General features: G+C 37.4%; 1 protein-coding gene across 6 annotated transcripts in view; it reads right to left on the bottom strand.

The window, feature by feature from the left end:
* The window catches only part of SESTD1 (SEC14 and spectrin domain containing 1), a 135,986-nt gene that overhangs the window by 31,522 nt on the left and 90,464 nt on the right, over positions 1–14,000 (bottom strand). For all 6 annotated transcript variants that reach the window (XM_043894299.1, XM_043894297.1, XM_043894300.1 and 3 more), the window contains 2 exons: positions 12,807–12,862; positions 9,650–9,861 (listed from right to left, as the gene is read on the bottom strand). In XM_043894299.1, coding sequence (XP_043750234.1) covers positions 9,650–9,861; positions 12,807–12,862 — 268 coding nt within the window. The remainder of the gene's footprint in view (positions 1–9,649; positions 9,862–12,806; positions 12,863–14,000) is intronic.

The raw sequence follows: 14,000 nt of genomic DNA, 5'->3' as shown, positions 1-14,000 counted from the left end.
AATATTCTCAAGCCAAAATCCCTCAGAGTCATTTTTGGCTCCTTTTTTTTTTCTCTTACGTCCTGCATATCTGATACCCTTAGAATCCTGTTGTTTTGACTTTCAAAATAAAACTGCATCTAAGCCTGCTTCAGGCCTTACAGAGATCCCTGTGGTAGCCTCCCAACCAGGCTTTCTGTTTCTGGTTTTGCACTCTACATAGCTGACTACTGCTTTTAAAATACTTCTACCAAGTTTAAAACAGAAATCTCTTCAGGTATGTTTCTAAATATTAGAATAAATAAATAGTGAATGTTTGCTTACGAATAATATGCCATTCTTTCGGGATTTATCTTTTTTGTCCCCTTTTTTGTCCTAGTATCTTAAATATTAATATATTCGTAGCTTCTACCTTTTCTACAAGGTTTTACTACTAGGGAGCAAAAACAAAAAAAGTTTAAGTATTATTTTCGACTCACTGGAGTAACCTCACTGCTATGATTTTCTTTGTTAAATTCATGCTTTCAGAGTCCTAAATTCATCTGCAAACCCCTAGCAGCAGATGCTCTTTAGAATACAATGTTCCTCAACATCTCCACATTTTCTGCTTTATTCTTTTGTATGAGCTGTTTTTGAAGGGGCAGGGTACTAGGCTCCTGTTTGTGTCCACCAGCCTGTGCAAAGTATCACTCTTTCACAAGAGACAGATAAGCAGTTCGGTCTAGAGAAAGCACTAACATGACTCTGAAATCTGAATTCTGGCTCTGCCTGGAGGCGGCCAAAGACTCTGCTCCATCACATTTAAGATGCGTCAATGCTTCCTACTGCACAAACTGTTGTCACGATTATAGTCACTATGTCAGATATTTGGGCACAGAGGATGGTATGGACAGTTGTTAGTCTCTTTGCTTTTCTCACTTGTTCTGAAGGAAAAAGCTCCTTCTGTTTATCACTCTTTATAAACTTTGTCTCATATCTACATTTTTACAATAAAATCCATGTATTTCTTAAGCAAATCCCTGAACTAACTGTTTTATTCTATGCTTTTAAAAAATGGAAAGAAGAAGAGAGTTTTGGGCTTCCTTGGTGGTTCAGGGGTTAAAAATCTGCCTTGCAACGCAAGGGACACCAGTTCGATCCCTGGTGCGGGAAGACTCCACATGCCGCAAAACTACTAAGCCTGAGCACCACAACTGCTAACGCCACACTCTAGAGCCTGTGAGCCGCACCTGCTGAGCTCACACGCTGCAACTCCTGAAGCCAGTGCACCAGACCTTGGACCCTGCACCAAGAGAAGCCACTGCGATGAGAAGCTCACACACGACAACCAAGAGCAGCTGTCGTCCCTGCAACAAGAGGGAGATGGAGTGCAGCAGTGAAGACTCTCCACAGACCCTCCCCCTAAACAAATCAATCTAAGAGAGAGACAGTTTTAAGTAGGAGCATTTAAGTGTTTTAAGTAAGTGCCTGTAAACACTTTGAAACAAGTTTCCATTCACCTGGGGGGGATTCATCTGCTTCTCATTTATTACGATGTATTATGAATATAAAAGCTATATAGTAGCATTTAAGTATTTTAAACAAGTGAGAAATTATTTCACTGAAAATGTCTAAATTCTAAAAATAAGGATGGAATGAAAATAACTCAAAAATTTTAACTAATGTTAAAATGTACATTATTTTTAAAAACCTAAGACAATATTATTTAAACATTTAAACTTTAAGACTGTAGAAAACATGTAAACTCTAGAAACAAAAGAAGCGGTTATTACAAATCATGGTAACTGGAGAAAAACAACTCATTAGCAGAGAACTTTCAAAGGGCCATAAATTTAAAAATAAACTTTAAGAACAGCAAAGACATCTCTTTGGCATGCACACACACACAAACTCAGTTATACAGTCACATGTGCATATAGTTTTAACGTATGCTGAAAGTAATTTCCCTTAGAATGCACCATCAGTAACAGGCACACCACAAATGTATGACTATTTCTAATAAAAATGATGCAAATTGAGGTTGATGCCCCAGTAAACAAGTGTATGTAAATGCATTAATGATGGTGGTTTGCCAAAATGGGTTATAAAACTTAATTTCAATCAGGACTTATTGCTCAGTCCATACGAATATTAAAGCAAACACAGTTTCATGCATAATCCTTATCAATGTGACCTCTCAAATGGTTACGTTTATATGCAAAGTATAACCTTGGAGATGTGCTCTTAAAATCCACCATGATAGGATCTGAAGAGGCCAAAAATGTATGTGACTATCTAACATTTATTCCCGGCCAGGCTGACTTCCAAAAACTACATGAGAGAATTTCTAGACGTATATGAGGTCAAACCAGGCAGGAGAGCATAGCAAGCAAATGTGAAGCATCTGGCCAGAAGAAAGAATATGGAGAACTGGGATCACAGCCTCCAGCTGCATACTTATGCAACTGAGAGTGCATCCTATTTGCATCTATGGTTCCTTTTTACAAAGGAAGAAAATCACACAGATGATTCTAGAAATATCTGCAATGCTAGTCAAAATTACTGCCATAATAAACAATCAGAATAACAATAGCTTATTTCAGTGATGTGGTATCACCTCCTATCCAGAAGCATGTGAAATCTTATTTTAAAATGTAGTGGCAGCAACACAGAGTACTTCTGCATTCCATATGAAGCCTAATGCTACCAATCTGAACTGTGGAGAATAAGTGATGGATAACTGCAATGGTTACTACTTATCATATAGTTCATCTATTAGAGCTGTTGGTTTCTTTTTCATTATGTTCTGTTTTCATTGATAAGTCACTGAAAAAAGAAATCTGGAAAATTTTCACTTTCATTAATTCTACATAAGCAGAGGTAGTCAACTTTATGATTAGTTTTACATAAGCAAGAAATTTCATTTCCCCCAAATTTGCAAGGTTGAAGATGGTAGTTTATACTGTGTGTGCTGACATGATATGTTACTAAATAGCTAAACTTAAGTAATCATTTTGGTAAGAAAAATAGATCTTTCCCTAAAATGTGACCTGTGAAAAACAAAGTATAGAAAACATCCCGTGGTGAATATTAATTTTCGAATTTACATGTAATTCTCATAAAGAAAATGGAATTGAAACGAGGTTGTTTTTAACGATAAACTCATTGCCATCATCACCATCATTTTAAGAATCCTCATCTCTTTTCTCTAGTTTTACTCTGTATCCATTTGAGTTGGCCCATTATTTTAAAAATGCACTAACACCTTTACTCCTGATCCCACAGAGCAAAGCACAAATGCTGGAGGAATCCCATCACCCACATCCTCCGGTGCCTGCATGTTAACAGACAGGAATAGGCCAGAAAGTTTCCACCCTAAAATTAAGGCCAACACTATATAAAAACACATCTATACATGCATGGTAATTTCACTCTTACAATCTCAAAAAAAAAAAAAATCTGAATTATTCCCACTCCATTTAAACCTCTAATCATCTTTAACCACTGTTCTTTCCACCCCTGCCCTGCCTCCAAACCTCTACCACAAAGTAGATCGCGTTTTCTCTTACCTTACAAAAAACACCTCATCACTCAGGAACTCAGTCATCTTTTTAATGCCTGACATACACAGAAGTAACTCTGAATTCATCCCACCCACTTCCCTGCTGTTACAACAGAGTTGTCTCTCTTCCATTCTAAAGCTAATCCTTTCAGTTCTGCTTTGGAGTCCATTCACTTCCACCTTGTCACAAACTTGAGAGTATTAATTATTCTTTCTCTCTAGCATATTCAACTCCTCCCTCCAAACAGAAACTTTCCTCCTCCAAACTAAGCCTCTTAGTTTTCCATATTACAAAAACAGACAAACAAACAAACTACACTTGATTCCAGCTGGGGGCTGAACTGTGCCCTCGAGCCCTCCACCAATGAGTTGAAGTCCTAAGCCCCAGTACTTCAGGATGTAATCACGAATATTTATTTGAAGACAGGGTTCTTTAAAGAGGCGGTTAAATTAAAATGAGGTTATTAAAGTGGGCCCTAATCTGACTGGTGTTCTTGAAAGGAGACAAAGTTCAAACACAGACAGGTACAGAGGGAAGATGATGTGAGGAAACCGGGAGAAGAAGGCTACAACGTGCCAAGGAGACAGGCCTGGCACAGATCATTCCCTCCCTGTCCCCAGGTGGAATCAACCCTACTAACTCCCTGATCTTGGGTTTTTAGCCTCTAGAACAAAGAGAAAACAAATTTCTGTTAAGTCCGCTATCTTGTAATATTTCATTACAGCACACCTAGCAAATTAACACACTCCCACTTCTAGTCATTGCTCTATTTCTCATCTTTCCTTCGGAGACAACATTCTCAATGAGTTCTCTACACTCAGCGTCTCCTCGACCACACTCCACTCTCAAACCTGAGTTCACTCCAACGTGCTCCTGGCCCTGCCACTGCCTGCCCTGCCATCACCAACAACCGGGATCTTATGGATTCTCAGTGGATGCGTTCAGTCTTCCTCTTATTCCGCCTTTCAGCAGCATTTGAGAGGGTTCCCAACTCCTTCCCTGACATGTTTCCTTCTTTGGGTTTTCACAATACACAGCTCTTTATACTTTTCTTCTCCATCTCTGGCCAGTCCTTCACTGCCTTCAGGAATATGCTCCTCTGTCTTGTCACTGAATGCTGGAGTTCCTCAAAGCTCAGGTAAAAAGCCCTCCTCTCACCTACTCTCGGCTCCTTTCCTGGGCAACTCACCCCATGAATGTTTTAATTACTATTCATACACAGATGATACACAAGCCCAGAATTCTCATTTCTGGACCTGTTTGGGACTACCTTTATATATCTTTTCTTAGCTGTCTCAAAGTCCCCTGAAATGTCTAAACATATCTAAAGTCAAACTCATGATTTTCCACCCCTTTCCCATCTGCACATAAACCCAAGCCCTGTCCAAAGTTCCCTAACTAGAGACCACCACCATCCAATAAGTCTTGCAAGTCAGAAATGCTTCATCTCTGATACTGTCTTATTTCTCAACCTTCCTCCCTTCACTGTCCTTGGGACTTGGCATGGTTGCAATTTTACAGCTATTTCTGTAATTATGTAACCATGTACCAAAGAGTGGGACCTTGTCTGTTTTTACTCACCACTGCATTCCACCAGGCACAATGTCACACTATTGTATAATAGATACTCATTTTCTTTTAATAGGTGAGAAAATGCTATTATTAATAAAAACTCATTATGTGCCAGGCACTAAACACTTATTAAATTAAATCTTCTTAATCTCTTTTAACAGCCCTATTAACTAGGTATTATTATTACTGATGTTGTTTTCCTCAGTTTACTGAGGAGGAGGCTAGGGCACTGAGACTTCCTTCCCAAGATCAAACAACTTGGATGTGGCAGAAGAAGGTGTGGACACAGGTGACCAGGGCACTTTATACCACTATGTTATTCCATCTTTATGGTTTTCAAAGCTACTCTCAAGCTACTTAGCTAAAGTTCATCTGAGTTTAATAAAAGCTATCTTTAATTTTTTAATATATTATGTAGAAAAAGTTATATGTAATTAACACATGCTCAGGAAGCTTCAGTTTGTATGTAGTTATCATGAGATAAAGCCTGAATCATTTTGCCTGGAATTCAAGATCTTCCATGATCCAATTCCTTCCTTCCTTTCAAGCCTTCTTCCCCGTGATTCCCTAATGCTCTAGTCAGGGGTCAGCAAACTACTGCCTGCAGGACAATTCTAGCCTGCCACTTCTTTTTACTTTTTAATAATCTAATTTTACTTGTTATTTATTTTTTATTTTGGCCACATCCATGATATGTAGGATCTTAGTTCCTTGAATTTTAGCCGCACCCATGACATGCAGGATCTTAGTTCCTCGACCAGGGATCAAACCAGTGCCCTGGGCACTAGAAGCCTGGAGTCTTAACCACTGGACTGTCAAGGAAGTCCCCACTTGCTCTTATGAAGTTTTACTGGAGCACAGCCAAGCACATTTGTTTACATGATGACTATGCATTACAACAGCAGTTAAATATTAAATAGCCAAGCTGCAAGAAAACCGTATGAACCAAAGAGCGTAAACATTTACCATTTGGCCCTTCACAGAACAAGTTTTCCAACAGCTGAATGAGAATCCTAGACTAGAATCTAGTTCACTGGGAATAAATAAAATAGGCACCATTAGCTGACTGCTGGGTTCTTTCAACAAACCTTTCAAAAGAGGTCCTATTATCCCTGTTTTATATGTGAAAGAAAGAAGGAAGAGAAAGAAAGAGAGGAAGGGGAAAAAGAAAGAAGGAAGTGAAATTGAGGTTCAGGTGGTAAAAATGTGACCAGGATCACACAGCAAATACATAGAGGAACAGGGATTCAGCTCATGCCCACGGACCATGCTTCACGATTACGGGCCAAACACTTCCTGGTACCTATGGCTGCCTTTGTCTTCAGTAGATCCTGGGACTTAATGCTGTTACTATTTACTAATCCGATCCTTTCTCCTCCACGGGATGCCAATTCTCCTTTGAAACCTAAAGTAGATGTTACCCATTCTTGGGGATAAGCTCACGCACTGCCTTTTTCCACTAAGTCTAACCACATCACCTGCCAGCAGAGGAATGATCCACCCTATGAATGCCCACAGCACTGCAGTCGTTCCCTCGGGACACCTAACACTGTCTCCCCTCTTAAGCCTAGTATAGCAAAACGCAAATTTATATCCTTCAGAAAAAGCACTATGTTTTATATAATAAACACTTAACAAATTCTTATCTAATGAATGAATCTATATTAAAAACACGGGGACACTTCTAATCTGGATTTTCAAAGTAAAAAATTTAAGATTTACTTCTTGATAATTCAGCAGATGAAAATACAAAATGTAGCCTAAATACAGAAATACCTTCCTAAGTACTGATTTTTAGTGTTTTCAGTCTACTTACAAAAGTCAGTTTTAAAATGAAATAAGACTTTCTAAAGTATTAAATATATTTCATGTTTTCTATCAGTACCATACAAGCAACGAAATGATATTACAGTTAACATATCACACGTCATCATATCTCCAGTATAGAAAATCTCTTCATAACGTCTACATTAATAACAAAAAAGCAATGTTATTAGAAGTTTAAAATAAATTCATGGTGAACAATAAAATGTTACTTATTACAAGACTACAACGAGCACAGCAGATGTTCCCGATAACTAGTTATTTTTGAAGCTCATTCTGATACAGTAAGCTGAGTGCTCAACATCACTGTAGAAACAATATAATTTAAATGTCAATACTAATTGACCAGATGGTCAATACCAAAATCAGATTGCTTATATTCTTTGCAGCCAAAGATGGAGAAACTCTATACAGTCAGCAAAAACAAGACCAGGTGCTGACGGTGGCACAGACCATGAACTCCTTATTGCCAAATTCAGACTTAAATTGAAGAAAGTGGGGAAAACCACTAGACCATGACCTTATGATTATACAGTGGAAGTGACAAATAGATTCAAGGGATTAGATCTGATAGACAGAGTGCCTGAAGAACTATGGATGGAAGTTCATGACATTGTACAGGAGGCAGGGATCAAGACCATCCCCAAGGAAAAGAAATGTAAAAAGGCAAAATGGTTGTCCAAGGAGGCCTTACAAATAGCAGTGAATAGAAAACAAGTGAAAGGCAAAGAAGAAAAGGAAAGATATACCCATTTGAATGCAGAGTTCCAAAGAATAGCAAGGAGAGATAACAAAGCATTCCTCAGTGATCAGTGCAAAGAAATAAGAGGAAAACAACAGAATGGGAAAGTCTAGAGAGCTCTTCAAGAAAATCAGAGATACCAAGGGAACTTTTCATGCAAAGATGGGCTCAATAAAGGACAGGAATGGTATGGGCCTAACACAAGCAGAAGATATTAAGAAGAGGTGGCAAGAATACACATAAGAACTGTACAAAAAAGATCTTAATGACCCAGATAATTACGATGGTGTGATCACCAACCCAGAGCCAGACATCCTGGAATGTGAAGTCAAGTGGGCCTTAGGAAGCATCACTATGAACAAAGCTAGCGGAGGTGATGGAGTTCCAGTTGAGCTATTTCAAATCCTAAAAGATGATGCTGTGAAAGTGCTGCATTCAATATGCCAGCAAATTTGGAAAACTCAGCAGTGGCCACAGGACTGGAAAAGGTCAGTTTTCATTCCAATCCCAAAGAAAGGCAATGCCAAAGAATGCTCAAACTACCACACAATTGCACTCATCTCACACGCTAGCTAAGTAATGCTCAAAATTCTCCAAGTCAGTCTTCAACAGTATGGAACCATGAACTTCCAGATGTTCAAGCTGAATTTGGAAAAGGAAGAGGAATCAGAGATCAAATTGCCAACATCTGTTGGACCATTGAAAAAGCAAGAGAGTTCTAGAAAAACATCTATTTCTGCTTTGACTATGCCAAAGTCTTTGACTGTGTGGATCACAACAAACTATGGAAAATTCTTAAAGAGATGGAAATACCAGACCATCTGACCTGCCTCTTGAGAAATCTGCAAGCAACAGTTAGAACTGGACATGGAGCAACAGCCTGGTTCCAAATAGGGAAAGGACTACATCAAGGCTGTATATTGTCACCCTGCTTATTTAACTTATATGCAGAGTACATCATGAGAAACGCTGGGCTGGAGGAAGCACAAGCTGGAATCAAGATTGCTGGGAGAAATATCAATAACCTCAGATATGCAGATGTAACCACCCTTATGGCAGAAAGTGAAGAGGAACTAAAGAGCCTCTTGATGAAAGTGAAAGAGGAGAGTGAAAAAGCTGGCTTAAAACTCAACATTCAGAAAACTAAGGTCATGGCATCTGATCCCATTACTTCATGGCAGATAGATGGGGAAACAGTGGAAACAGCAACAGGCTTTTTTTGGACTTTATTATTTTTTTTAATTTACTTTTTAATTTTTTTGGACTCCCAAATCACTGCAGACGGTGAACGAAGCCCTGAAATTAAAAGACGATTGCTCCCTGGAAGAAAAGCTATGACCAATCTAGACAGCATATTAAAAAAGCAGAGACATTACTTTGCCAACAAAGGTCCATCTAGTCAAGGCTATGGTTTTTCCAGTAGTCATATATGGATGTGAGAGTTGGACTATAAAGAAAGCTGAGTGCCGAAGAACTGATGCTTCTGAACTGTGGTGTTGGAGAAGACTCTTGAGAGTCCCTTGGATTGCAATGAGATCCAACCAGTCCATCCTAAAGAAAATGAGTCCTGAATATTCATTGGAAGGACTGATGCTGAAGCTGAAACTCCAATACTTTGGCCACCTGATGTGAAGAACTGACTCACTGGAAAAGACCCTGATGCTGAGAAAGACTGAAGGCGGGAGGAGAAGAGGATGATAGAGGATGAGATGGCTGGTTGGACATGAGTTTCAGTAAACTCTGGGAGTTGGCAATGGACAGGGAGGCCTGGAGTGCTACAGTCCATGGGGTCACAAAGAGTCAGACATGACTGAGTGATTGAACTGAATTAAACTGAACTAATTGTAAAAATAGTTGAATGTCTGGTTTGACGTATCTAAAGTTCTCTATACAGTGTAAATATGGCTTAGTGTAAAATCAGGTATGGAGAAGAAATTACAAAAAAAAAATTTAGATTTTAAAAATTTAAGATATTCAAACAGACACCTACCTGCATCACCTTCTGCTGAATCTCTTCTAACTGTGTACGCTTACTTCGTTGCCGACAAACTTCCTGGTAGCGGGTATATTGCTCTCGCAGTGAATCTAATAATTTCATAACCTGTGGCTGTGCAAGCAGTTCATCATCCATAGGAGACCACGAGACCCCTCCATCTGAGCCATTAAATCGACGCTGCTGTAATTCGGATAACAATTCATGCCCTTTACAAATGAAAGATACTTACAATTAATACCCATAAAGAAATACAAATCTTATTTCTCAGTCTTCTCAATTTTAGTCCCTTATTTTTAGAACATACCTGCCTATGTTTATCTAACAGGTCTGTAAGTACTAAAATGCAATTTTTCAATTTATTTAGAAACAAATAGGAAAAGTGCAAGTATACAGACACATATGGATATACACTATTTAGTTTATCTATACACTATGTTCTATATCACAACTGTATCATATACAGACAGTCCTTGACTTAGTGATGGTTGACTTACAATTTTCTCACTTTATAATGTTGCATTCAGTTGAATCCATATTTCGAATTTTGAATTTTTCTTTTTCTGGGCTAGCAACATGCAGTATAATACTTCTGTGATGCTGGGCGGCAGCAGTGAGCCACAGAATACAGTCAGCTACACAATCATGAGGGTAAACAACTGGTATACTGACAACCACTCTATAATTGCATAACTATTCTGTTTCTCACTTTCAGTACATTATTCAATAAATTACATGAGATATTAAACACTATATTATAAAACAGGCTTTGCTTTAGATGATTCCACCCAACTGTAGGGTAATTAAGTGTTCTGAACATGTTTAAGGTAGGCTAGACTAAGCTATGACACTTGGTACTTTAGGTGTATTAAATGCATTTTGACATATTTCAACTTATGATGGGTTTATCAGGATGCAACCACATTGTAAGTCAGGGAAGACCAGTGTCATACATACATACATACCATATACATCATACTACATAGTAAGTATATAGTATACATGCAGTACATATGTTTTCTAGACCTAACTATCTTTCCTATCACGTTCTTGTTATTATTGAATTCACTGCTCAGGATAGTGTGCCATCCAACACTCTCCCTTCAGAGCACAATTACAACCTGGGACTTCCTGTCTGATGGTACCAATTAGCATGTTTGTCTGATGGTACTAAACAGTACTAAGCAATATGCTGTAGGATTTCAGTATTAATTCATACCCTTAATCATAGCACCTTAGAGAAATGTTGGTGTGTAACGAATGATTAAAGGAACAAAGTCTTCATTACTGGTACAAAATAATATTCAAATAATCTCTATATAAATCTCTACATATTAACTGTGAATCATGAGGGGCTATACTAACGTAAAAATTGCATTCAGTGTTCTTTGATTACAGCAACCTCATGGAGAAAAATAACTCATGCAAAACAAATTAAAATTATAGGATGTGCAACATCTAAAGCTATATGTATAATATTAACAATTTTAAAAGTGAATAAACTGTAAATTATTTTTCTAGGATAATACAACTATAATTATTACAAAGGAGCCCAAAATACAGAAACTTAAATTCTTTCCTCTTCAATTTTATTAAAGAAAGTGTCCTAAATTTAAATAATACAAACATTTTTTCTTATGAGTTAGAGGTATTTCCAACTTCTGAAAAATATCCAAGATTGTTTTAAAGTCTCCCTTTTATATTTTCTATCTTTGCTTTACAAGCCAATAACAAACAAAAAGGATTCAGTGACATATAAAGATAATTCTAAAATACAAATGTAACAAGTTTCTTAATTCAATGGCTTAAGCAACTTTTAAAATGTTAAATATAAACATCATATTAGGTATTTTTAATCTAAAGTAATATTTTTACTGACAGTCTATTTTACCATCTAAACATGCAGTTACTCAGATTACAATTATTTCTTTGTTCTTTCAAGTAAGTAAGACCCGAATCATACTAAAAAAATTCAGGAAAACTGAATGTATACAATAACTATATTCAGAATTTCTTTCTTTACTCTTTATCACACTTTATAATTGGAAAAACACTTGTTTTAAAGACTTACACAAAGTCTTTCTATATATATATGTATACATATATATATATACACACACACACACACACACTCTTTACATATATATATCCATAAAAGTCATTAAGGTCAGAATACATATGATATTTTCTATTTTGATGACTGCTACCTTTAATGTTTTCCCTGTGGATATCATTCCCACTGCAGAAGCAGCACTAGATAATGATTTCAAAGACCACAGTTAGAAACCAAACTGCCTTGGTTCGAGCACCAAATTTAGCATTATCAGTTGTGTAATCTGCATAAGTAACTGATCCTATTGCCTCAGTTTCCCCATCTTAACACTGGGATGACAAGAGTACCTACTTCACTGGGCTGTGGGGAAGGATAAATGAGTTAGTGTGCTTAAAGTGCTTAAAACATTACCTGCTATGCAGGTGGACTAGAATTATGCCCTATTACTAGAAAAATACATTATAAATAAAATTAGGGAATTTTCATTTGAAAAAATTCCAATGTGTTCCAGAATTTGTGAAACTAATTTGGACTGGAATATACAAATCACGCGGCTATGGGCAAGTGCACACACATTACGTGCAAGGCGCTACATGTTTTCACAGAGATGAGTGTATAGCACAAGTGGCTTTGGATTCATGCCTTGTTTTTAGTGTTATGGTGATGGAACTTAATAATCATTTCATCTTGAACAAGTTTTTTAATATCTATAAGCCCTGGCTTCCTCAAATATAAATAAGAGAAAATGATACTTAGTTTTTCTAGGAGTTGTTATGGGAATGAAATATGAAAATGTATAAAAATACAATGTTAGTGACATAATCCATATTCAATAATCCTCATAGCAACACAATGAAACAGAAGTTTTCATCTTCAAGTCACAGATAAAGGAATTCAAATATTTCAAGATAATCAATCACTGTTAATAATTTTTAAATATTATATAGAGTATATTAATATACTGTTAAACCAAAGAGTAGTTTGAAAAATTTGAATTTCTACAACATAATATGTACTCAATTCATGTTTATCTTATTGATTAATATGTGGCTGGTTTAATGGATTATGATTATCAGTAATGACTACGTTGTTTCATCTTACCTGTCTGAAGAACAGTTTCAGGATCAACTGATGGAAGAAAGTTTAAATCCACAGACCTGGCAAGCACCAAAAGAGTAATTTTTTAAAACTACATGCATTTCTATTTGTTAATATATAACTTAAGGAAATCCTTTATATATATACTTACCAAAACAGGGACATGTAAGTATGAAAATCTGAAGTATATTGGCCTACCAGGCTAATTTCTCTTAACCATCAGGAAGCCCATTAGAGATAATTAAACACTAGCAGTCAAAGAAACATCTATGTGATAAATCATAAAATACAATACTTGGAAACTACAATTTATTGCTATTAACTACAGTATTATTTCAAGTATATCAGAAGAATCCATTTTGTTATTTTCCACTGGATACGTGCTTTAAACTGAAATCTGTCACTATACAGTAACCCAAGAATGTTAACATTAAAAACATGCACGCAGCCATCCTCCAATCGAAAGTTTCTGAGCTACAGCAATCCCTGAGAGCTGCAAACAGTCTCTGACTATCGGACGTGTGTCCCCGAGCAGATGCGCTCTCTTCCCTGTATTGGTCACATTTCACTTGCAGCTGAACTACGGCCTTCATTTTCTTAAACATATACGGTAAGTGGAGACGATAAAGGAAAGACGTGACAAATCAAAGCCTGGGGCCTAGCTACCGTAACAGGTCTAGCTCCATACCTTTCACTTTTGCCAGCTGATCTAGCACTTCCCCTCTTGTATAGCCCAGGTGCTTCCTAAGGACTGACATAAACAAGTGATGAAAATTTCCAAGAGGGGTTTTGTTGTATGGAGTTTAAGAGAGACTATGTAATAATACTTGAGTTCCTTGGGAAGAGACTGGCAAATACAGGTTCCCCTGACACTTTCTGCAGTCACAAGCCATGGTTTCCTAGTGTTTCCCAAAACACTGAATGAGATTACTATTAGGCAGAAAAAAACAGGGTTCCAGTGACATGTAAGAACAGGAAATTTTAAGAAAGCAATTAAACAGGTTTCTTTACTGCAACACTTTCTCAGGACCCATGCGTGCATGCTAAGTTGTCTCAGCTGTGTGCTACTCTTTTGACTCCATGGACTATAGCCTGCCAGGCTCCTCCGTCCATGGAATTTTTCAGGCAAGAGTACTGGAGTAGGTTGCCATTCCCTTCTCCAGGGGATCTTTCCAACCCAGGGATCGAAACCATGCC

The sequence above is a fragment of the Cervus elaphus genome, chromosome 33 (assembly GCF_910594005.1).
Source record: "Cervus elaphus chromosome 33, mCerEla1.1, whole genome shotgun sequence".
In the NCBI taxonomy this organism is placed as follows: Eukaryota; Metazoa; Chordata; class Mammalia; order Artiodactyla; family Cervidae; genus Cervus; species Cervus elaphus.
Note: the sequence above shows the minus strand (reverse complement) of the source record. Positions and strands in the feature narration are given on the sequence as shown.